The 26,882-nt window shown below is 39.2% G+C and overlaps 1 protein-coding gene across 1 annotated transcript; it reads right to left on the bottom strand.

The window, feature by feature from the left end:
* Nucleotides 1–890: 890 nt before the first annotated feature.
* LOC133639211 (protein disulfide-isomerase-like) lies at nt 891–26,882 on the bottom strand. The gene is made up of 11 exons (XM_062032353.1): nt 26,554–26,882; nt 21,467–21,673; nt 17,746–17,879; nt 17,194–17,331; nt 13,694–13,798; nt 13,454–13,579; nt 13,151–13,351; nt 11,344–11,464; nt 10,634–10,815; nt 9,390–9,509; nt 891–1,951 (listed from the first exon to the last, which is right to left on the bottom strand). Exons 1-11 carry the CDS (start codon nt 26,690–26,692, stop codon nt 1,886–1,888), a joined length of 1,539 nt encoding a protein of 512 aa, XP_061888337.1. The 5' UTR covers nt 26,693–26,882; the 3' UTR covers nt 891–1,885.

Below are 26,882 nucleotides of genomic sequence, written 5' to 3'. Positions count from 1 at the left end.
TTTTTATGCGTTGCAGCGCCACCTGATTAAGTGAATGTGACAGCGTGCAAGTGTCATAATTGCGATTATCAATTGACCAGAATCTTGACTGTCCTCCTGAACTGACCTAAAAAAAGTACTGGTACTCCTATCTATCCAGGAAGATCCCTATCTGAATCGCTTCCACTGCCCTCTAGTCCTTCACTCTCACATTCCTCATCCACAAATCATTTATCCTCGCTCAGATTAATGGGGAAATCTTCGCTTTCTCGATCCGAATCGCTTTCGCTGCTTGTGGCCATGATTGTAAACACTGTGCAGATGTGAGGAGCTCCACAACCTGTGACGTCACGCTACTTCCGGTACAGGCAAAGCATTTTTATCAGCGACCAGAAGTTGCGAACTTTATCGTCGATGTTCTCTACTAAATCCTTTCAGCAAAAATATGGCAATATCACGAAATTATCAACTATGACACATAGAATGGATCTGCTATCCCTGTTTTAATAAGAACATTTCATTTCAGTAGGCTCTTAACATACCAGGCACGTTCTCAGTTGGTTATTTATGTGTCATATAACGTACACTTATTCAGCCTGTTGTTCACTATTCTTTATTTATTTTAAATTGCCTTTCAAATGTCTATTCTTGGTGTTGGGTTTTATCAAATACATTTCCCCAAAAAATGCGACTTAAACTCCAGTGCGACTTATGTTTTTTTTCCTTCTTTATTATGCATTTTCGGCAGGTGCGATTTATACTCCGGAGCGACTTGTACTCCGAAAAATACGGTACTCCTTGTGCCTTCCCATTGGGGCAAAACACGCAAGAATGATTTTGTATATAGTTGGAAACAGACGTTTGACGTGTATGACTAAATTGACATTGCAAAACAAAAACAGGAGGCAAAATGTGTTTTTCATTTTTTTTGTTTATTGGCCACCATTTCACATTTTCCACACCAATCTGGATATGATGGAATGCTTTAAGTATCCCTCACTGCTGTACAGATGTTAAACGTAATCTCCTAGCTCTACTTGTGCCACCACCTACAGTAATACAGTACGCTCTATTTTAGTCAATAAGACTAAATGCAAACAATCCATTCCCACTTGAGTTTGCGGTGACAAGTAGCGTGTTGGGAGAGCCAAGATGGATACAAGGTACAGCATGTGTGAGGCGCGTCAGATTAACAAGCACTTCTCTCAAACCAACATCAAATGTCCTGTTTGAGTCACCAAAAACAATCTCTAGTGAGGCATGAACACAACGCCACTTTGCAGAACCCACTCAAAAAAACGCCAAAACCAAACATCCATGGCCTGAGTGTGTCCAAGTGCCAACTCTGCCCAAGGAGGCCAACTGGGCACGATGGTCAAACATAAAAAAAACACACTAGATAGTTAAAGAAATTAAATAAAACATGTTTTTTCCCCTAGCCAAAAAAAGTTAGCATTTGTTCCTTTTAGAAAAATGGTCAGTCCTCCTCAAGACGAGTGAGGAGAGCAACAAACGAAGATCTTTAACTACACAGAGGGGCAAGAAGTTGCTACACGGCGAGGGAAAATACAAACAAGAATGCCACTTGTCCTCGCACAAAACCGCTTTAGCGCAGACTCTTGATGGCTAAAAAAAAAAATCAGGTTTGAGAAAAAAAGGCAGAGAGTTGGCGTGGAAGCCTTGCTGGAGGCATCACTGTGCAGCCCCTCCCTTCAGATAGAACACCAGAATGTGAGGTTGGGGGCCGCCTCGCCACTCATGTGCTGACTTGGCCAACTACTTGGCGGTTACGAAAGTGACTTATTAATGTTCTCGGGGTCAGGGGGGTTCAATTAAAAGTGAAGTTAGTGTAGTGACTTGTAAAGAGGGGACAGGGTGGAACTCCTTTTTTCTCTCCTACCAGTTCTTACAACTCGTCATGACCATCGTCATCCTCACCGTCAGAGTCCTCGTCCTGACCTTCACCCAGATCCTGGCGAGCAAACACAAATGTTACTTTAATCCTCAAACAACTACAATCAGAGCATGAAGTGCAAACATTTTTGGATGTAAAAACAATCCATCAAAAACATTGACAGTGTTGGTGCTAGGAATTAAAAAAATGGGGTCACAGGTACCCCATCAAGTCATAAAAATGGGGTCCCACAGTAAATTTTTGGGGTCCCAATTTTTAACCGTCTTGAAAACAAATGATAAATGTATGAATTATCCTGTTATATCTCACATTCTATATTGTGTTTTGGAAAAAGGTTGTCATAAACGTTGATTCATTAAAAAAATTATACAAAAGAAAATACATTGTTATGCATATGTAAATGTATTCAGTTATAAACATTCATTGATTCACTTTCTTCTTTCCTTCATGGATCTAAACCAGTGGTTCTTAACCTTGTTGGCGGTACCGAACCCCACCAGTTTCATATGTGCGTTCACCGAACCCTTCTTTCGTGAAAAATAAAATGGTTTTTTTTCAAATTCAAGACAAAGTTATATGTTTTTGGTAACACTTTAGTATGGGGAACATATTCTAAGTAACAAAGACATAATTTAGAGTTATTTGGTTAGGGTTAGAGGGTTAGGGTTATAATAAGGCCATGCCGAATAAGGCATTAATAAGTACTTAATAATGACTAGTTAAGAGCCAATATGTTACTAATTTGTATGTTAATAAGCAACTAATTAATGGTGAATATGTTCCCCATACTAAAGTGTTACCATGTTTTTTACTGGTGCACAAAATGAACCGTGCATGAACATCACCTTGTTCAAAGAACAAAACCAACACAGTGCATGAACTCACAACAAATTACACACCTGCAAATCAGTCTGACTTCTGCTGTTGCCGTATCCGTAATACGCCGATAGGGAGAAGTTTTTATTTACATGAGTCGGTTGTGTCTTGACCTCCGCCGAACCCCTGAGCCCGACTCACCGAACCCCTAGGGTTCGATCGAACCCAGGTTAAGAACCACTGATCTAAACTCTTTACTGCTGCCGGTATTTTTTTCTATATTTTCATTTAATACGTTGTAGGTGCTGAGATAGGCTCAGGCACCCCCCGCAACCCTGAAAAGGACAAGCGGTAGAAAATGGATGGATGGAAGTTGTAGGTGTATTTATTTTAGTATAAGAGTGTAAAAAGTTTTTTGCTTCGGTCATGAAATGATGATAGTGGTGTGCCAAGGCATACATGCATATGACAAATGGAATTGATTATTCTCACCTGTATGTTATATATTCTCATCAGTTTAAAAACCGCCACATCTACACTTTCATGGCAAATAATGCCAACAAACTTAGAATTTGGCAAGTTAGTTTCAATGTCATTTTAATACAGTTGCACTCAATGCCTCTAGCATTTCATCTCTGGCTTGGTGATGGCCATAAGCTGTGTGTTCTCCTTTAAGAATGGCAGCATGTGGGGTGAGTGACGCGTGTAAGTGAGTGGGCAAGTTAGGAGAGGGAGCGCTAGCATGTTCAGGAGTGTTAATAGCCTGGTGGATATCCGCTTGGCTTTGTGGAAAACACAAATAAAGAGTTGTAACAAATCGACAGCCTCGTCACTCCGACCAAAGAACGGAACTGTAGGGAGCCACTGCCGGGTAAAGTGGAGGGTGTTAACCCCCGACAATATATCGGCCCTGGAGGGAACGTCTCCCATGCGCTCCTGGACCACGGTCTGGGAGCAGACAAGCAGGAAAGGTGTAACAGGATGTTTCTTGGTGCCTGGTGAGGCTGGATCTTTGAAAATCAGTGCACCCAGTCGTAAATGTGTTGTTTTATTAGCCCATTTACATGGCGTGCAAAACATCTTTCCATCTTCATAAGTGAGCCATTTGCTGAAAAGTGGCTCCTGAAGAGGACTTTCGGAAATGCGCGTCCTTTCTGATTTCAATGCGTAAAAAGACACAAAAAGTGTGTTAACGCCAACAGTGATTTAATGACATTTTTAAGAGTGTTTTGATAGAAGAGCTGTCCGACTATTGTTATGCTTTAAGTTGCAAGCAAATAGTTAAACATCCCCGCAATAATCAGGGTAGCAAATGTCTGACACTCAGTCACACCAAAACATTTGGTCTTACTCGCCAGTATTAGCTCATAGCTAGAGATGCAAATAACTGTTTTTCCAACCATGTAAAGGAAAAAAGTGCACGTTAAGGTCAGTCTGAGAAGAAGTTCATTCATTGAATCACAAATAAATGATTAAAAACACAAATGTATCACTGGTCGTCTGCACCATACTGAAGCAGAATCAGCAAGCCAAGAATGTTAAAACATAACGCCAGAAAGAGAGGAATGGACTTGCCATACTTTTGTTGACCATTCAAACTTGAAACTAATCCAGCGGCATCACTACTAACAAACATGGAGGTGGAAACAATCTGCTATCGGAATGTTCCTCTGGCCAAAATCCCTTCTGAAATGTTTGAAACCCTTCGTTAAAAATAATAAAAAGCCAACTTCAAAGATTTTAACTGGCGTTAAAACTGCTGTTTGTTGTTTTGCTGTACACCAACCCCCTAAAATACACTACTAGCTGTGCAGTTACGACATGCATCCATGTGTTGCAAAGCACAACAAATTCCTAGAAAGGCATGGGAAGAAATAGTCATGTGACAGTCCCATCATGGAGGAAACTAAAACACAGCTGAGCGATACAACACGAGTGTGTACACATTCATGGTTAGTTCAGACACACTTTGGCTACAACAAGGAAGACCTCGCCCAAATAGAATAGTTGAGTGGGATAGCCGTGCAATAACCGAAAGTGCGGTAGAAGGTTCAATAATTGTGACTTTTGCCATAATCACAAAAAACATCCAACAAGGGTTTTTCCACCAAGTACTTGCGGATTCATGTTTTGCTTTGGTATTAAAGGCCTACTGAAATTATTTTTTTTAATTTAAACGGAAATAGCAGATCCATTCTATGTGTCATACTTGATCATTTCGCGATATTGCCATATTTTTGCTGAAAGGATTTAGTAGAGAAAATCGACGATAAAGTTGGCAACTTTTGCTCGCTGATAAAAAAGCTTTGCCTGTACCGGAAGTAGCGTGATGTCACAGGAGGTAATATTCCTCACAATTTTCCTTTGTTTACAATGGAGCGAGAGAGATTTGGAGCGACAAAGCGACGATTACCCCATTAATTTGAGCGAGGATGAAAGATTCGTGGATGAGGAACATTAGAATGAAGAACTAGAGGCAGTGCAGGACATATCTTTTTTCGCTCTGACCGTAACTTAGGTACAAGGGCTCATTGGATTCCACACTCTCTCCTTTTTCTATTGTGTATCACGGATTTGTATTTTAAACCACCTCGGATACTATATCCTCTTGAAAATGAGTCGAGCACGCGAAATGGACATTCACAGTGACTTTTATCTCCACGACAATACATCGGTGACACACTTAGCTACTGAGCTAACGTGATAGCATCGTTCTCAAATGCAGATTGAAACAAAATACATAAATCCCTGACTGGAAGGATAGACAGAAGATCAACAATACTATTAAACCATGGACATGTAACTACACGGTTAATAATTCTCAGCCTGGTAAAGCTTAACAATGCTGTTGCTAACGACGCTAAGGCTAATTTAGCAACTTAGCAACCGGACCTCACAGAGCTATGATAAAAACATTAGCGCTCCACCTACGCCAGCCAGCCCTCATCTGCCCATTCATCAGCCCTCATCTGCCCATCAACAGTCGTGCTCACCTGCGTTCCAGCGATCGACGGCGCGACGAAGGACTTCATCCGTGGGTTTGGCGGCTAGCATCGGCTAGGCGTCTGCTAAGTTCTTGTTGTGTTGCTACAGCCAGCCGCTAATACACCGATCGATCCCACCTACAACGTTCTTCTTTGTAGCCTCCATTGTTCATTAAACAAATTGCAAAAGATTCACCAACACAGATGTCCAGAATACTGTGGAATTATGAAATGAAAACAGAGCTTGTTGTATAGGATTCTCCGGGCTCCGAATACTTCCCTTGTCCTCGTGACGTCACACGCATACGTCAGCATAATAAAACGTTTTTAACAGGAAGTGTGGCGGGAAATTTAGAATTGCACTTTATAAGTTAACCCGGCCGTATTGGCATGTGTTGCAATGTTAAGATTTCATCATTGATGTATAAACTATCAACTGCGTGGTCGGTAGTAGTGGGTTTCACTAGGCCTTTAAATAGTTATTTCACAGTATCAAATACAAATGTATGAACTTTTACATTTTTTTTGAAGATCTTTCTGTGACAATCAAGCTACGAAAAAAAAAAGTTGATATCTTTGTTAGAGGGTGAACTTGTAAAAACCAGTATGGGATCAAATAGTTCCCCCCTCGCCCCACTTTATGTGACATCTGCACTCCTGTCTGGTCTGGGACCAGCTGAGAAAGATGTGCGCAGGAAGGCCCTCCATGTTGCACGTGCGTCTCCGGGCAAGGCCCAGTAAACAGAACAGCTGTAGAAGATATGAGTGGACAGTAATAGGCTGTGCTCAAATTAGACTTCTGAGAAGGAGTGGTAATAAAATTAATCAGTCCTGTTGTGCAAAGAGGACCCGTAATGTTCGGCTTTGTGAGCGGCAATTAAAAGCCAGCATGAATCCTCTGCATTAAAACCCGACACATTAACATCTCACCTATTTACACTTGAAATTGTGAATTACAAACGACTTCAATGCTCACTGTTCAACTATCGATCTTTTAGTTTAAAGGGGGACGGAACTTTTTTTGGGGAATTCTGCCCATCGTTCACAATCATGAAAAACATGACGGATGGATTTTTAAAAATGCGTTCTAAATATTAAACGTAAATAGAAGTCCGCTAATAACAGCGCAGCCAATGGGAGGTCCACTGTTTCGCCCATAAAAATCAATAACCACTCAAAAAGCGCCAGCAATACTCCATTTACATTAAGCAACTTAAATATAACCAAGTATTAGTGATATTAATATGATGTTTACATCATCAACTGATCAGCTGCTTGCTTGTTTCCATGCACCCTGTAAGTTTATTGTAGATCATCAATCATGCCTCTCACCTGAAAAGAAGATGGCTGAAGATATAATCTGACAAGTTGGCACACTTTGACAGCCATTTAGGATCTGGAACTGGCGTGGACAACATGAAACACTTGTTCCGCCCTCACAAGGATTATGGTAATTTTTCATCTCAATGGAATATATGAACATCCTAGCAGTCGGCAACCTAATGACAGCAGACCTTGCACAGTAAGTGATGTTTAATTATGTTTGTTGGCTCTCAAAGTCTACAGTGAGCAGAAATCAGGGATGAAGAAAAAAAAGCAAACGTTATGAGTTTTTTTAATTAATGTGCCGCGTATGATTAAAATGCTCAAAATATGTAAATTGCCAACGTTATTATAAATGTACCAGTTACTTAGTTACATTTATACTTACATCATGTATATAAAACCTATATGGAGGTATTTGGATGTTTTTAAGGGCTCTACAATTAAACAGCTCCCATAGTCTCTATTGTAAGCAGACTTGACATAATTTAATATTTAGAATTCATAATAAAAATAAAAAAATCAGTCCGTCGTCATGTCTTTCATAATGATTGTGAAGGATAAGCAAAATTTCCCAAAAAAGTGCAGTTCCCCTTTAAGCACACCCACTTGGAGAAATAGGGGTCAGGGATAATGTTAGGACCTACAATCATGACTCATCCTAGGGCTATTTTAGGATCTTAAGACACAACGAAAACTAGTAAAGATTAAATGCACTCAAATACCTTGAGTCTATCTGAACCATTCTTTCTAATCAACTTCAGAGATTTTTGTAAAATTGATGGGGTGCACAATTCTAAACAGGCATGTGATATGAACTTAATGAAAAAGACGGGAGTCTGGGGGCCACAGGTCCCCAGCTAGGTCCTGGTGGGAGGGACAACCCCTTCGAAGCTCTTGGTTTTTCAGCAATTGAACATGCAATATATTAGCAAAAAAAAGCACCATTTAAAAGATGTTTTAGTGATTAAATAATTGAAAAAGTATCAACAGAGTTGACATAAATACATAGCCCATTCATCCAAATGAATCACTATGTATGTTTCAGTCACTATGTTATTTAGTCACTACAGTAATTGTGTTCACATCCACAGGAACCACATGGGTTAGTCTACTCTATACAGTATATACAACCTTACTCACTTCACAGCATACTTGCCAACCTCGAGACCTTCGAATTCGGTAGATTTGGGGGGGGGGGGGGGGGTTTGAGGTGTGGGGGACTGGGTTGAGGTGGGCGGGGTTTGGTGGTAGCGGGGGTGTATATTGTAGCCCGGAAGAGTTAGGGATGCAAGGGATTCTGGGTATTTGTTCTGTTGTGTTACGGTGCGGATGTCCTCCCGAAATGTGTTTGTCATTCTTGTTTGGTGTGGGTTCACAGTGTGGCGCATATTTGTAACAGTGTTAAAGTTGTTTATACGGCCACCCTCAGTGTGACCTGTATGGCTGTTGATCAAGTATGTCTTGCAGTCACTTTCGTGTGTATGCAGAAGCCGCATACAACATGTGACTGAGCCGGCACACTGTTTGTATGGTGAAAAAGCAGACGCGATGACAGGTTGTAGAGGACGCTAAAGGCAGTGCCATCACGGCACGCCCTTAATAATTGTTGTCCGGGTGAAAATTCGGGAGAATGGTTGCCCCGGGAGATTTTTGGTAGGGGTACTAAAATTCGGGAGTCCGTTAAAAAGACTGAGCAGTACAGTTACACATCCAGCTGAGCTGTGCTGGCACACTGCAAGCCATTTTTTATTGTTATTAAAAATAGGTTTAGTTTTAAAGGGATCCTGTATCACAAGCTTATAAGCATGTGTGAGACAGTATAATTGTGTGAAGGATACATAGTGTGTTTGTCTTTAAAAGATTGTGTCCATTTAGTATTGAGCATTTAAAAAAAAAAACAACAAAAAAAAAACATTTGCATAAAAAAAAACTAATTGTCCTGTCCCATGTTGGTAGTACCAAAAACTCGAAAATTATTTGCTTAAGGTACATTTATTAAAGATATAAAAAAATTGTGATATCATGATTAATTACGAGTTAACTACAGACAAGATGCTATTACTCAATTAAAAATGTTAATCGCTTGACAGCCCTAAATTGTATACATCTGTGCTACTGTAGGTACTCATACATTGTAAAATAATTATGTTCTTTATCACCCTATGTGAAATAACACTGCTCGAAAGACTGCTGCAACTTATAATCATTGCATATTTTGTCTACATTCTTTGCTTAAGTTTTATACTATAATATATACTTAAAACTAACATATCTTAATGCTGCTAGAATTAGAAGTCACGCCACTAAACAACTTGTCATCGTATATTGTGTGCAAAGACACGTATACCAATAAATGGTGAATTTCTTACCTCATCATAGTCATCGTCGTCGTCATCATCATCCCCAGCAGGAGCACCTCCATCCTGACCACCACTCTCCAGAAACTTGGTGAGGCCTTCCAATGTTCTCTCCCCATTGTAATCGATCACCTATTGACAGGATGTAGTTTTTTTTATTTCTTCAACCCGGTATATAGAAGCTTTACAATACAGTATAAGATTGCTCAGGCGTGATTTTATTGGAAGTGGTCACATGTGAAAAGGACACATGTATTTCAATGCAGACACCACAGCCTTCCACAGACATTGTCAAATTAGGGTCAGGAGCTAATCTTCACACTTTCTACGAGGGGGAAACCAGTATAGCAGCTTGTGCTGTGCGATATATATTGTAGTGCAACATTAATGTCTGGGCTGCAGTTATTTAAGTGTAGCAAAACTGATAATTTGCGGGAGCATTTTTCTTTTTAGTAATTTCAGTCTTGATTTTAATTGTATTCAATAATTGTACCTACTAACAGTTTAACAGAATAAACCATGTAAAATTATATAAAAATGTGTATACATTTTTTAAGGCTAAGGTCAGGCCGAATACAAAACACTAATAAAATATACTGCAAAATTACTCAATTGATGAAAAATGTAAATACAATTAGTGCTAAAATTAAAAATTCTAAATTAATTAATAAATAATGTTTCTCAAATAAACTGCAGGCGGAAATTAAAATACAGCTTTGTCACTTAAGTCATATTTTTTGCGCTTTGAGAAAGTTCTTTGACTTTAGCTCCAGACCTCTTTGTTTAGTCATTTTTTTAAATATTTTTAAATATTGTCATTACTGCCACAAGTGGTGGAAAACTATTACAACAGTGTACTGCTGTGGCCCATACGGCCCACAGATGAGAAACAGGTATTTTTTGGCAGCCCTCTAGGGGCGCTCACAGCCCAACAATAGGCCCCTGCCCTATGGTTAAGAACCACAGCTAAACCAACAAAACAACTGATGGCAAAAATGAGAATATCGGCGCAAGAGGAAAGCAGTCTTACAAGTATCATAAAGCAGGAAGGTAGCAGAACCAAACAAGAAGCATATGGAGGTCAACAGGCTCACATTTCCACCGTTCGCATTGCTAAACCTAGAAGCTCTAATGACACTTGGCCGTTACTTTGGAAGTGAATAAACCCCTATATTTCCAATGAACAACTGCAAGACCAGGTGAAGACCTGCTCGTGTGTTTAAAAAAAAGTCTGCTCAAATAAATGATTGAAATACCTTGTGTTCATCTCCCACCGGAAAGAATTTAAGTGTGGGGAAGCTGTGGACTTTGACTACTTCAATCTCATTGGCTGTGGAGTCCATCTTTGCCACAACGATGTCAGCACTGTCCTTGTATTTCTCTCCCAACTTTTCCCAGATGGGATTCAGCTGCTTGCAGTGGCCACACCAAGGTGCATCTGCAACACAGGAAAGTTCATTCAATCAAGGACTTTTGTTCCGCTATCACCCTTTTTTTTTGTTCACAAATACTGATTGTGTGGACATACCCTAAGAAATAAGCCATTATCTGTTGAGTTGCACAATACCCTACTAGGGATGAATCAAAGAATTTACCCAAAATAGTGCACATTTCAATGTGAATTGCTGAATGATACAGCTACTATTTTTAAGTGGCTCTTTTCAGCATCAGTGTCTGGTAACAATTCCCATGGCAGAAGCAGCCACATTGCGTACGTGTGAAGCCTGACCGACGCTTGAAATGAAAAAGGCTTAGTTCCCTGTGAGACTAAGAATGGTACAGATTCAGGTTACAGGCAAGACACACAGACTTTGCCTATTTAACAGCCATGTTGAAAATAGGACTTTAAAAAATGAGCCTTTTGCCTCGCTAAGGTCGGTAAGGACGAACAGATTTGCCCTAATCCTGTTTCAAAATTAATTTGTTCTCAACATTATGCAAACAAACTGAGAAGCACAGTTCTTACAGAATTCTACAAAGACGTTTTTCTTGGGATTGAAGACGACTTCTTCAAAGTTCTTGCCGACCAGAACCTTAACTGGGTTTTTGTCCCAGTCTTCAGGGATGTCTTGGCTCATGAGGTGAGGCTGAGGAGGAAGAGACAGCACAACAATTGTCACCAAGTGAGAATGTACCACATTAGCTACCATGCTTGCTACTCAGCTGCTTGGCCAGGTAAGAGAGTGCTTGGGCTTGTTGGGTGAGGTAAACTAAATTGCCTTATCTTAATTATTTTTTGAATGGCATGTTATTTGGTGTCATGTTTGCACATTTATAATTCCTCATCTGCTTTTTCTATTGCATGCGAAGGAGCGATCACATTACTCAAAATGACAACTTCATTTCGATTTAGCAGATTATTTTGTAGTCTATTGTCATCTAATATGAACGTTTGTAGAAGCGATCGCACAACAGTTGGCTGCACTGAGCAGGTGCACATGTCTGTTAGCCCAATCCCCCCAACCAATTTGTGCATGTCCACATACTAAATAATTGCAATGGAAGAGGAGCAATCGCACTATAATTGGCTACAATTTATGCATGCGTGAGTGGGTGGGTGTTATTGTCCCAGTGCTTTGATCGCCAAATCCCACCAAACACACACCTGTGCGCAAGCTCAACAAATATAACTGTAGAGCGATAACACTGCAGTCGGCTATAATGTGCTCATCTCTATGTTAGTTTGTCCAATTGCTCGAACCCACAAACACATGCGCACCCCCCAAATGTAACTGTAGCGTAGCAATTGCAGTTGTCTCAAAGTTTTGCTTGCACAGTCTCCCCAACCAACATATATGCTGCAGATACATGTTTCTTTGCTCATTAACCCAATTGCTTAAACCCACACGTACACATAGCTCATATTAAAATTGCAGAGGAGCAATCGCACTAAAATTGGCTATGCTGCATGTGCGAAAGTTTTCGCCATTGTCAGTGTTTTGCTAGCCCAAACCAACAAACTAGCACATGCACCAAGGGATGTAACAATATGAAAATGCCATCGCGGTTATTGTGACTGAAATGATCAGTTATCACGGTATTGTTGAATGTGCTCACTAAGTACTTCTAATCGCACTGAAATATTTTAACCAGTTTTGTTTTCTTCTTCTGATAACTAAAATAAATAGATACGATGTTGGAAATCCCACTATTTTGCATGTTTTGTGTTTCTTATGCTTCACTAACAAGTGTGTTCTTGCGGTCGTTGTGGCATTCTACTCTGTTCAGCTGCCCTTGAACGCACCTCTGTCTCGTATTCTTCCGATTATTGATCGGTCACTCTGTAGGGTCAATGTACACAATTGAAAAACTTTGTTGCCCAAACAGCAATGTGTTTATATACAAGTTTAAACTGGGGTATGTGGTTTCTTAATGGAAAAAGAGAATGTATCTTGTATTCATGCTACCATTTAAGTCAGCACCAGTCAGTTTATCAAAGTGCAGTTCTGGTTTTTCGATTATCTTAATTTAAAAACGGTAATACTAACCTTTGGACGTTTTACCATGGTTATCATTAATGCCATTTATCATTACATCCCTATACATGCCATATGTAGAGAATTATAGAGAAGCTATCGCAACACGTGCCTGTTTTTTGCTGATGATATTCAAACTTAGTCAAACCTCTGCACCCCGAAAGTTGTACACCCAGACAACTATTAGTTGTTTTCCAGTTACACAAATCAGCATAAAGCTCTTTTTTTTTTTTTTTAAATCTATCTGAATCAAAAATGAATTAAGCAAGGAAGCATTGTTGTCAATCACAATCCTACCTTCAGTTTGCCTTCGGTGAATTGTGTGCAGAATTCAATAATACTTTCTGCAACGATGGCGTCGTTATCTGGCTTGTACTTGGTCATCTCATCCTCCAATGTGATGAGACGGATGGCAGGGCACTCCTCTTTCTTTAGGCCAAAGAACTCCAGGATGCGCTGGTTGTCGTCCACGTCGCTGTCGATGAAAATGAACAGGATCTACACAGAGAAAATTAGTCAAACAAAATGTCTTCATCCTAACATGAAGTAAGTGATTTCTGCGAAAAACATAACTAAAATGTGACCTTAGAGATGACCTACCTGACCCTTGAATGACTCTGCCGCTTTCTTAAACTGGTCCATTTTTTCCTGGAAGTCTGAAGCTGCTTTTGGCAGGAACATGAGAATGTGGGACTTGATCTCTCCCCCAAAGATTTTTGTGGCGGTCTTTGGGTAAAACAGATATAAAAACGAAGTGTTCACATGGACATGTGGCATTGCGGACTATTTTATTACTAAAATTTAGATCGGTGAGTTAATGTACACGACCCCACTAATTACCTGCTCAGTGAACTCGATGACCAGAGGCAGTTGGTTGGCCTTAACGAAAGACAGGATGCTTTCTTTGGTAAGCTCACCGTCAAAGGTGTTTCGTCCCTCATCAAACTGAAAACAGAAAAACACATTTGTCTGCCTGGATGACAAAACATTTACTGACAACCCACATGAAAATCGCCTGGGGATTTCCAGGCAAACTGACTATTGCGTGTTAAGAATAGCTCAATAGAAGGTTGTTTTGGCTGATGCCATGCTGTCAGACTTGCTGGCAATTCCTGGCAGTAAAATGAAGCCTGTTGCCTCGAGACCCTGTTTTGAGAGTTTGCCTAACTGCAGGCAAGGAGCCCACATGAGTTAATGGATCCAGGTTATTTACACGACCATAGGACTGAACACAGCATGTCAACAGACAGGACCATTAACTGACATGTTGAGGTGAAGGTTAAAGAATCTAAAGCTGCTCGAAACTTTGTCATTACGGATTATAGACAACCAACCTTGTAATAATGCCCCACTTCCTCTAGTTATCTTCTTTTGCTGCTCCATTAGTCCTCCATGGAGACCATGGCACGCATCCTAAACCAATTACCACGATCAATGTGTACATGCAAGAGATGTGGTTGCAGCAGGTGTCCTTACAAAAAATGTACCATCAGGTTTCAAGCTCCAGGTTCATTCATTTGCGGAATTCTATGATGCTTGAACGTAGGAGATTTAAATCTACATGTGCATTAGCTACGTAAGTGAAGAAAGTTTTCACTGCTCAAAGTCAATTAGCCTAAGAGTGGATTGTTTTTCTCATGTGCGCACATCACTTTGTGAGCAGATCTCACAACTGCAAAAAGGCAGGGATGTGAAAAGCAATGTAGGGGGACCTCAAGACATGGCAAAATCAGCACCTGGGATACTGTGGGGTCAACCGTGTCAGATTACAAACGCGTATCCTAAAAAAGTGCAGTCGACCAAAACGCAAGCTTAAATAAAAAGACTCACGTGAGGCCAAAAATGACCACTTTAATATACCGTATTTTGCGGACCATAGGACGCACTAGATTATAAAGCGCACTGCCGATAAATGGTCGATTTTCGATCTTTTTTTCATATATAAGGCACACCGGATTATAGGGCGAAGGGCTGGGCGATATGGCCTTTCATTAATATCTCAATATTTTTAGGCCATGTCACGATACACGATATATATCTTGATATTTTGCGTTAGCCTTGAATTAACACTTGATGCATATAATCCCACCAGTATGATGATTCTATGTGTCTACATTAAAACATTCTTGTTCATACTGCATTAATATATGCTCATTTTACACTTTCATGCAGAGAGGGAAATCACAGCTAAGTCAATTTACCAAAACTGTATTTATTAAACAGTTATTCAGCAGTGGCACAAACATTCATGTAATTTCAAAACAGAAAGTGCAAGATTGTAAGAAACATTTTAAAACAAGCTATTAGTGCAATTTTGTGCATGATGTCACTAAGATGACACATCAAAACAACACTAAATTAAAGTGCACTTTTTGTACAGAACGCCACTACAATAGTTTAAAACTAATAAAGTGCACTTTTGTGCATGATGTCACAAAAGATATTTCCATAACTGTCAAATAAAAATGAGCTGCATAATAGGAAATCAAATAGTGTATGTCCTTCACTATGTGGTAGGCTATTGTGAACGTTATCTCCTTCTGTTGACTATTTTTTTCATACGGTGTTGATCTGGAAATGGTTGCTTGGGCATTTTGTTGGTGTGGCACCGAACGGAGATGTTGACATGCAGAGTTTCAAGCACTCTTCATTCTCTAGCGGGTGACTTTTCAAATGATGCTAAAAATTAGCAGTGCTGCTACTTTTTGTAGCAACACTTTTGCCGCATACTTGACATTATTACGGTTGTCTGTTCGACATATTCCCACTTGAAGCCAAACCACCGCCGGACGATGGTTTTTCTTGGAATTAATTATTCCTTCATTTGTTACCAGATTGGCACCTTCTTTCTCTCGTATTACCACTGGCACCACTCCGCTAGCACCACAGCTAACGTTACCCATGCTGCTACCTCTCTGCTCGGCGAGGGCGTATGACGTTGCATGCACGACAGTATGTAAGAAGGTACGCTTGTTTTATCTCTCTGTGAGAAGGAGAGACAAGAGTGAGAGGAGCCTGTAGTGTAATGCCCGCAGCTAAAAGCAACTGCGTGAGAACGTATACTCGAATATCACGATATAGTAATTTTCTATATCGCACAGAGACAAACCCGCGATATATCGAGTATATTCGATATATCGCCCAGCCCTAATAGGGCGCATTAATGGAGTAATATTATTCTTTGACAGAAAGCAACTTGAAAATGATCTGTAAAACATAATCTATGCAACATTTTGACCAGTCGCTTCAGGATCACCATTTTGTGGGCGGTCTTATTTAAGTGGCTCACCTTCGGCAGCGTCTTTTCTCCGTCATCTTTGTTGTAGCGGTGTAGCGTGCAAGGACGGGAATGGAAGAAGTGTCAAAAGATGGAGCTAACTGTTTTAATGACATTCAGACTTTACTTGAATCAATAACGGAGCAGCATCTCCTCATCCGTGGCTCACTAGTGCAACAACAACTCTCTTAAGAACTAAAGTTCCTTGGGTGAATAATGTGAACATACTACACCGGTATGTTTTAGTGCTTTCATGGTGAGTTTACGGACAGATATAAGTAAGAACTTTACACTACTTTGTATTAGAAATGGCAACAGCGGAGGATGAATGTTCCATAACAAGGAGAAAAAGAAGAAGCTTATCAACAATGGTGTCGGCACCGACTACAAAGGCGGACGCGCGCAATTTTTCAGGACTTATGCAGATACCAAATACAGCTCAGCAGGTACCAGAAGATAAGAAAAGTTGCTTTTGCATAATATTGTTTAACAAAACGCCAGATAATATGTCTTACCTTATACACACACTATAATAATACTTGTATGTTGAAGCACAGTACAATCCATCAAGCGGTGCGGCTTCATAGCTTACCAAAGCCGTAATAAAACATTTTAATAGATTTTTGAGCGCCGTGTGTAACATTCTATATTTTCAATGGAACATATAAAATGTTGCTGTTGTTTACTTGAGTCATATTGCAGTCTACACGCATCTCTTGTGTGTGACTGCCATCATATTGCAGTCTACACATTTATCTTATGTTTGACTGCCATCTACTGGTCACACTTATCATTTCACCATGTACCAAATAAAATAGCTTTGAGGTTGGTAAGCAAAACCAGAATTATTCCGTACATTAGGCGCACTGGGTTATAAGGCGCACTGTCGAGTTTTGAGGAAAAAAAAAGATTTTAAGTGCGCCTTATATTCTTCCTATATGTGAAATGTTACTGTTGGAACAAGTCAAGATAATAAAATACAATCCATGTCATTTATAATGCTTTAGTAGTAATTGCTACCACATTAGTTTTGGAGTTTTTGATGACAGAAGCTAACACTCACCTTCTTAAAGAGGACAATGCTGTCTTGGGACACCTCAAACTTGGTAAAAACGGCATCCTCGGAGGTAAGGCCAAAGGGAATGTCTTCTACGGCTTCAGCTGCTTTTTCGAAGGCCTTGGCACCATCAGACTCAACATCCTATTGACATTTTTGTATGATAAAGAAGACAAAAAAAAAAGTACTTTTATGTTTTAGAGAAAAATCTACACAAACGAGATGAGACTTTTGACTAAAAAGTTATGTGTATGAACCAGGGCAGCACAAAAAATTTAAAACAGCAATCACATTGGGGCTACAACAATTCATCAAGTACATCGACTAGAAAAAAGCATCAATTTGTATTTTGTTGCTTTGAGGATTTGTGTAAAGAGTAAAGTAAGCGGAGAGTTTCTGCAAGACTGCTATTGATTCCAAAGAAATAGCGATTGTTGAATGCCTGACATTGACGTGTACGCTGTGGCGTATTTGCTTACATTACAAGATTACAACTTTACCAATATCTTCTTTAGATTGGAGTTCATATTATGGGCTGCACATTCAAAATGCTCTCACCTTAAAGAACCCAATGACCAGCACCTCACTGTCGGCGATCAGAGACTGTGCGGCAGTGACGTCGGTCAGTGTGGTGACAGCAGGGCCTGTGCGCTTCTTCAGCCAGTTAACAATGTCATCTGCCTGTCTTCCAGCTAAAACAAAAAAAAATAAGTTAATTTATGAAGATAAAACTAATTAACAAAACTTTTTAATTGACAACTTTGACATGTACATTTTAAATTCAGACTGACCCACTGAAGCAGCGTCTCAGTCCAAAGTGCTACTTCCCTCAACTCCACAGAAAGCAATTTTTATAAAAGGTGTGGTGGCTTCAATTTAGCCATGGTGCCGTGCCATGATCAGATACATATAGGAGAAACCCTGTGTTCTCTATCCTGTGCCGTTATTTTTCTGACAAATACACCAAATGATGGCACTCTTTAATAAACCTCCAAATTTTACTTTGAAAATCAAACACTGCACACTGAAACAGATTTATTTGGCCCTAAAGTGAAAGATCTGATTTTTTTTGCCAGTCTAAACACTCCAAAGTGCTTCAAATCTGATCTTTTGGCATCAGATTCAGGTCACATCTAGGGCTGCAACAACTAATAGATTAAATCGATTAAAATCGATTATAAAAATAGTTGGCGATTAATTTAGTCATCGATTCGTTGGATCTATGCTGCGCAGAGGCAATTTTTTTTCTTTTAATAAACCTTTATTTATAAACTGCAACATGTACAAACAGCTGAGAAACAATCCAAATAAGGATGGTGCCAGTATGTTTTTTTTTTTCAATATAATACTGGAAAGGATAGAAATGTAGTTTGTCTCTTTTATCCGATTATTAATCGAAGTAATAATCGACAGATTCATCGATTATCAAATTAATCGTTAGTTGCAGCCCTAGTCACATCAGAAGGTAGTCCTGAATACGATTGGAATCTGATCTTTTCAAATTTGACTTCTGTATGTGACCAGAATCTGATTTTTTTGGCGTGTGCGGCAGAAAGGAGCAGTCGCCAGCGGAAATGGATATTTCATCACACCTGGTTCAGTTTCAATTTAAAATGACCAAATATTCGGTGCATCACTTTTCAATAGTGCAAACAGGCTCTCACAAAGGCAGCTTCCTCCCGGTCAACTTTGTTTTCACTTTATCGAAGTGCGTATACAGGTGACATCTAGACAACATTGGGGCCTGTGCACGTTTACACAGGAGTCTGATAAAAATCACATTTTACTTGCAGTGTAAAAAGTCAGCTGGAAAAAAAAAATCAGATCAAAAAAGCGCTATATAAATGTAATTCACACATCTTAAAAATCTGATTTCAGCCACTTTGGCCTGCAGTGTAAACTTAGTCATTGACCTAAAATCCAAAGAATCACCACTAAATTTGACATTTTTTTAAACGGACTGAAACATTTCATTGCCCAAGTCATTGAGCATTTGTCTGATTTGAAAACATTCAGGGTATCTGTGTTACATGTATTCAGGTATGTCTTCCAATCAATATTTCACAGGAAAATAGCTTGACAGCATAACGGCTAATGACCAAAATGGCGATTTACCTGTTTTTTTTCTCTCGTTTAGATGTGTGACGATATATTGATATAGCAAACTATCACGATATTCAATCTTTTGGACAGGGTTTTATAGACCCACTCTTGCCAAGTAAGGGTTTTTATTTTATTTTGCGCTGAAATGCTTTCATCATTCCTCCTTGGTGGGTCAATTCCCTGTTTTATATTGCAGGGTGCAAGATGCATACACATACAGTACAGGCCAAAAGTTTGGACACACCTCATTTCAATGCGTTTTCTTTATTTTCATGACTATTGACATTGTAGATTGTCACTGAAGGCATCAAAAGTATAAAACCTGTGAAGTGAAAGCCATTCCAGTTGACTACCTCGTGAAGCTCATCGAGAGAATGCCAAGAGTGTGCAAAACAGTAATCAGAGCAAAGGGTGGCAATTTTGAAGAAACTAGAATATAAAACATGTTTTCAGTTATTTCACCTTTTTTTTCGTTAAGTACATAACTCCACATGTGTTCATTCATTGTTTTGATGCCTTCAGTGACAATCTACAATGTAAATAGTCATGAAAATAAAGAAAACTAATTGAATGAGAAGGTGTGTCCAAACCTTTGGCCTGTACTGTACATTCTAAGACTGTGCTTACTAAGAGTTGTGTCCTGTCTTTGTGCTTCCTCAGTCGCATTTCATCCTTTCTTTCTTTTCTTTTTTAAATTTTATTTCGAACATGAACACACAGTGTAATACACACAATTTCATATAATTTCTCTTTACATCACGTCCGAAAAGGAGTAGGAAGAAGCAACGCTTATTTAATCCTACCCCTTTCCCACTTCAGAAAGTTCACAAATACATACGTTCATTTACTGTCTTCTTTTTCCTCCATCCTACTTCCAGCAATACCTAAAAAATGCCACTCTGTAGCAACTGTGGTCTGCAAAGACTTTCTGTCCATGCACATAAACTAACATTCTATTGTTCTTAAAGTAGGTTGTAGATTTATTTAAACATTTTAAGCAACTTCAAGCTTCTCTTAATGCTGCCATGACCGTAAACACAATATAACCTAAAAAATGGAGTGGCGATGGGAAAGTGAAGCCTTTGGAAAACATTGAACTTAAAAGACAATGGTCTGGAAAACGGGTCAATTCTTTAAAATATCAGAGTGGCCTCTAATGGCAATGTGTTAGGGTGCAGTCATCTCTGAATTACAGCACTACTTCAACTTACACGCTCATTTGGTTACGTCTGAGCTTGTAACTCAAAACACTCGTATCTCAAATCATTGTCGCCCATTGAAATTAATTGAAATCAATTTAGTCCTTGCGTGCACTCCCCAAAACACCACCATTTTAACATTTTACACACCTTTTAAAAAGAACTAACTTTTGGAACAAAAAAAATATTGTTTGAAATATACAAAATAGAATGTAATAGAAACAACTTTTAAAGTGACAAGAGGCTTGTCTAACATCTGAAGGATACTGTCTCCAACTCTCCTTGTTAGCTTGTTACCTAGCTAGCTAACAACAGAGACAAAAAACATTTTTTTAAAACTTGGTATATATACACACTCATGTACAGCTTTCAAAACAGATTATCACAAAACGCTTTTCTCTTTAGAGAAAGCTCAATAGCGTTGGTGTTTTGTTTTTTATATTGCTGCCATTTTGAGAGTCCTTTATATCAAATATGTTGTTTTTATAGGCACGTTGTCTGCTCTTGCTTTAAATGGAGTAAAAAATATTTTAGTAAAAAAATTATGAGTAGCAGTTATAAAATGAATAAATCTTTCAGAGTGAAGAAGTCTTTAATTGTTAGTAAGCATGTGCCTAAAACTATCTCAAGCTGAACTTAAAAGCCGATTGCAAAATTAGAGCTACTGAATAGATGTTCGCTTCATAATCCGATTAGTCGACATTGTTCAATGAGGCATTTGCCACAGTAGCTAGCAGCGGGGAGGCTCATAACTGTGTTTACAGTATTCTTGCAACTTAACAGCAACAAAAAGCAGAGAGACAGCTCCTATCTCAAAATACAACAGTATTTTGTTTCGACAAAATCTTAATTATCATTTTTATTTTATTTTTATTTTTTTTAAATCAATTTTTACCAACAATTGTGCAATGTTGCTTTAAAAACATCCCGTCTCCTCTGGTAATTCAGTTTGGGTAAAAAAGAAAAAAACAGCTCACCTGAGTACTCTTTGGGGGAGTCCTTGTCTCCTCCCTTGAAGAACTTGATGGTTGGGTATCCTCGGACACCAAACTCCTGAGCCAGGTCGTTCTCTTCCGTGGCGTCAACCTTACCCAGGCGGATCGCTGAACCCTCCGCCTTCAGCATTCCAGCGGCCTTGGCATACTCCGGAGCCAGCGCTTTGCAGTGACCACACCATGGGGCATCTGACAGATGGCGTACAAGCAAGAAATGTAGTGAACACGTAGGTAAAATATTTGGCACAACGGCAAAAAAACTATTCACATGAAAAGATGGTTTTGGCACACTGCAGGTGCAATTTATTTTGTCTTTATAGTGAGCTTGTGTTTAATAAACAGACAATTGCATAGAGCGACAATAATTTTTTCAGTCCAATGTTGATATTAAACACTTGAAATGTATATGTTTAATAAAACTTCTGTGATTAAGAGTTAACTACAGACAAAATACAATAATCGCAATGAAATATTTTCGTTTACAGCCCTAATTTTAAGACAAGACTGACTTATTTTATAATCATCCATTTATTCAAAGCAGACTTCAACCAATGAAATACTTTGTATAGTTCAAGACTCACGGTCATTTAAAAACAGCACTGCACATCATAATGGCGGCTACAGTTTTGATGTTTAAGGTCTAAAAAAAATCGGATTGAAAATCTTAATGGGCCGCTTGGCCTGCGGGCCGTATTTTGCCTAGGTCTGTTCTAAACGATAGGCAAAATTTCTAAAAACAGTGCAATTCCCCTTTAAAGGCCTACTGAAACCCACTACTACCGACCACGCAGTCTGATAGTTTATATATTAATGATGAAATCTTAACATTGCAACACATGCTAATACGGCCGGGTTAACTTATAAAGTGCAATTTTAAAATTCCCAGGAAACTTCCGCTTGAAAACGTCGCGGTATGATGACGTATGCGCGTGACGTCACGAGGGCAAGGGAAGTGTTTGGACCCAATTCAAATACCTCTGTTTTCTTCGACAAAATTCCACAGTATTCTGGACATCTTTGTTGGTGAATCTTTTGCAATTTGTTTAATGGACAATGGAGACTGCAAATAAGAAAGTTGTAGGTGCGATCGGTGGAGCGGCGGACTACAGCAACACCAACACCAGGAGGTTGTGTTGTGTTTTGAGCAGGATAGCAGACGCACTACAGTGAGTAAGCCCGCCGCCGCATCTAAGTTAGCTTCTGTTTCTTTAGCTTCGCCAAGCTGAATATTATTAATCGTGTATTTACATGTTCATGGTTTAATAGTATTTTTGATCTTCTGTCTATCCATCCAGTCAGAGTTTTTTTTTATTTAGTTTCTATCTGCATTTGAGACAGATGCTATTACGTTGGCTACGTAGCTAGGTTAGCTTCTATTTTTTCAGCTTCGAAAACTGAATATTATTAATCGTGTATTTACATGTTCATGGTTTAATAGTATTTTTGATCTTCTGTCTATCCATCCAGTCAGGGTTTTTTTTAAATTTAGTTTCTATCTGCATTTGAGACAGATGCTATCATGTTGGCTACGTAGCTAGGTTAGCTTCTATTTTTTTTACCTTCGCAAAGCTGAATATTATTAATCGTGTATTTACATGTTCATGGTTTAATAGTATTTTTTATCTTCTGTCTATCCATCCAGTCAGGGTTTTTTTTTATTTAGTTTATATCTGCATTTGAGATAGATGCTATCACGTTGGCTACGTAGCTAGGTTAGCTTCTATTTTTTTAGCTTCGCAAAGCTGAATATTATTAATCGTGTATTTACATGTTCAGTCACTGTGAATGTCCATTTCGCGTTCTCGACTCTCATTTTCAAGAGGATATAGTATCTGAGGTGGTTTAAAAAACAAATATGTGATCGACAATAGAAAAAAGAGAGTGTGGAATCCAATGAGCCAGCTTGTACCTAAGTTACGGTCAGAGCAAAAAAAGATACGTCCATCACTGCCTCTCAAGTCCTTCACTGTAACGTTCCTCATCTACGAATCTTTCATCCTTGCTCAAATTAATGGGGTAATCGTCACTTTCTCGGTCCGAATCTCTCTCGCTACATTGTAAACAATGGGGAATTGTGAGGAATACTAGCTCCTGTGACGTCACGCTACTTCCGGTACAGGCAAGGCTTTTTTTATCAGCGAGCAAAAGTTGCGAACTTTATCGTCGATTTTCTCTACTAAATCCTTTCAGCAAAAATATGGCAATATCGCGAAATGATCAAGTATGACACATAGAATGGATCTGCTATTCCCGTTTAAATAAAAAAAAATCATTTCAGTAGGCCTTTAAGAAAAATGTTACAAAGTACAGAAAATGTGATAATTTTTGGGGGTGGATAAACAGCCATAGTCTTGAATGAGCTCAACATTTTATCGCTGGGTTGGTGTGAAAAAGGTGAATGTTGATGAAAAACATGGTTGGTGTGAAAAAGGTGAATGTTGATGAAAAACATCAAATAACGGGCTGGAAACAAATATATTTGCACACATCATCCATTGTGTTCGCCCTTAAGCATTCACACAGATAATACTTAGTTGAGGTATGCCAAAAACTAATACCCTGCAGTGCATCATTTTGAATACTTTACAATACACCACCCTGCAGTAGTCTTTGGTTAAGTACACGTCAACTTAGCTCCACAACCATACAGAAATCCCGCCCACCCTAAAGCGCAGATTTCAACCATTGAAATACTTTCTATAGTTGAAGACTTACGGTCATTTAAAAACAGCACTGCACATCATAATGACGGCTACAGTTTTGATGTTAAAGATCTAAAAAAAAAAATATGTAGAATGTCTGGCGGACCGGATTGAAAATATTAACGGGCCGCATGTGGCCCTCGGGACGTATTTTGCCCAAGCCTGTTCTAAACGATAGGCAAAATTACTAAAAAAAAGTGCAGTTCCTTTAGGCAAAATTTCTAAAAAAGTGAAGTTCTCCTTTAAGGAAAATGTGATAATTATTTGGGGTTGATAAACAGCCATAGTCTTGAATGAGCTCAACATTTTAATGATGGGTTGGTTTGAAAACCGTAAAAGTTGTTGAAAAACGTCAAATAACGGGCTGATGAAAAAAAAAATTTTGCACAGATGTGTTCGCTCTTAAGCATTCACACAGATAATAGTCAATTCAGGTATGCCAAAAACTAATACCCTGCAGCGCATCATTTTGAATACTTTACAATGCACCACCCTGCAGTAGTCTTTGGTTAAGTAACTTAGCTCCACAACTATACAGAAACCGCGCCCACCCTAAAGCGCAGACTTCAACCAATGAAATACTTTCTATAGTTCAAGACTCACGGTCATTTAAAAACAGCACTGCACATCATAATGGCGGCTACAGTTTTGATGTTAAAGGTCTAAAAAAAAATTATGTGGAACGTCCGGCGGACTGGCTTGAAAATCTTAATGGGCCACATGTGGCCTGCGGGCCATATTTTTGCCTTGAATTGATTTACGTTACCATGAATTGATTTACGTGGACCCCGACTTAAACAAGTTGAAAAACTTATTCGGGTGTTACCATTTAGTGTTCAATTGTACAGACTATGTACTGTACTGTGCTATCTACTAATAAAAGTTTCAATCAATCAATCAAAGGTCTGTTCTAAACTATAGGCAAAATTTCTTTTAAAAAAAAGTGCAGTACCTTAAGGCAAAATTTCTAAAAAAAAGTGCAGTTCCCCTTTAAGGAAAATGTTAAAGTACAGAAAATGTGATAATTATTTGGGGTTGATAAACAGCCATAGTCTTGAATGAGCTCAACATTTTAATGATGGGTTGGTTTGAAAACCGTAAAAGTTGTTGAAAAACGTCAAATAACGGGCTGATGAAAAAAAATATTTTACACAGATCATCCATTGTGTTCGCCCTTAAGCATATTCAATTCAGGTATGCCAAAAACGAATACCCTGCAGCGCATCATTTTGAATACTTTACAGTCTTTTAAGTACACAACTTAGCTCCACAACCATACAGGAATCCCGCCCATCCTAAAGCGCAGATTTCAACCATTGAAATACTTTCTATAGTTCAAGACTTACGGTCATTTAAAAACGGCACTGCACATCATAATGGCGGCTACAGTTTTGATGTTAAAGGTCTAAAAAAAAAATACGTAGAACGTCCGGCGGACCGGATTGAAAATCTTAACGGGCCGCATGTGGCCTTTGGGACGTATTTTGCCCAAGTCTGTTCTATAAATAGGCAAAATTACTAAAAAAGTGCAGTTCCTTTAGGCAAAATTTCTAAAAAAGTGCAGTTCCCCTTTAAGAAAAATGTTAAAGTACAGAAAATGTGATAATTATTAGAGGTTGATAAACAGCCATAGTCTTGAATGAGCTTAACATTTTAATGCTGGGTTGGTGTGAAAGACGGGAATGTTGTTGAAAAACATCAAATAACGGGGTGATGAAAAAAATATTTTTGCACAGATCATCCATTGCGTTCGCCCTTAAGCATATTCAATTCAGGTATGCCAAAAACTAATACCCTGCAGCGCTTCCTTTTACAATACTTTACAATAAGCCACCCTGCAGTCTTTTAAGTACACGTCAACTTAGCTCCACTATCCAGAAACCCCGCCCACCCTCAGCTCATTGGCTTGTCTGACCTACGATCAGGCCGTGATTGGTCCAGGGATAGTCACGTGGTTTGGGAGCAGGTCAACAATCTGACTCCAGAGCAGCGGGACAGGCCTGAGTTGCTTACAGCTTCAAAGTATTTGTGACTCGTTCAAAATTAAAGCTCATTGGCAAACAACTTCTGTCTTTATTGTCACCATTAAATGACCACAGACATGCTACTACAAAGATAAGTACATTAAAGTATTATATGTTGTGTATAGCGCGCCAAGTAATTAGCTGTATCAAAGTCAAGTGTTAGCCTGCATCGAAACATCATTATACAGACTTTTCCATTCCACTCCTGGATTTAGCCAGTACCGGAAGTAACTTGGGGAAGGCGACAAAGTTTCATTGTATGACACACAGGTTAGCTAGCAAGCTAGCCGAAGAGAAAGGAAAAATGGCGGACAACCTTTTAGGTGGCTTTTGTGCTACTTACAGAATTCTACCAGGATGTTGGGATGCAGTAGGAGAGCCTCGTCGAAGTTACTTTTCTTAAGCACCAGGACGTCATCTTCCTCGGTGATCTCCGCCGGAATGGCTACGGCTAACGTGCACAGGAGGAATATCTTGAGCATCTTCGTCGACGAGAAGTCTTCCGCAGGGACAGACAGATTTGCAGTCAAATTTGCTATTTTGTTCTTCCTTATTGGTTTTTGTTTTTCTTTTTTTGGTGCTATGTTTTGTGTCTGGCGCTCACTAACGTGGCAGTGCACTCGGGAAGCGGAGGGGGGTTAGCTGCAGTGCGCATGCGTATTTATCAGGTCC

This window comes from Entelurus aequoreus, linkage group LG22 (assembly GCF_033978785.1).
Source record: "Entelurus aequoreus isolate RoL-2023_Sb linkage group LG22, RoL_Eaeq_v1.1, whole genome shotgun sequence".
Classification (NCBI taxonomy): Eukaryota; Metazoa; Chordata; class Actinopteri; order Syngnathiformes; family Syngnathidae; genus Entelurus; species Entelurus aequoreus.
The sequence above is the reverse complement of the archived record's forward strand: the minus strand, read 5'-3'. Positions and strand labels throughout refer to the sequence as shown.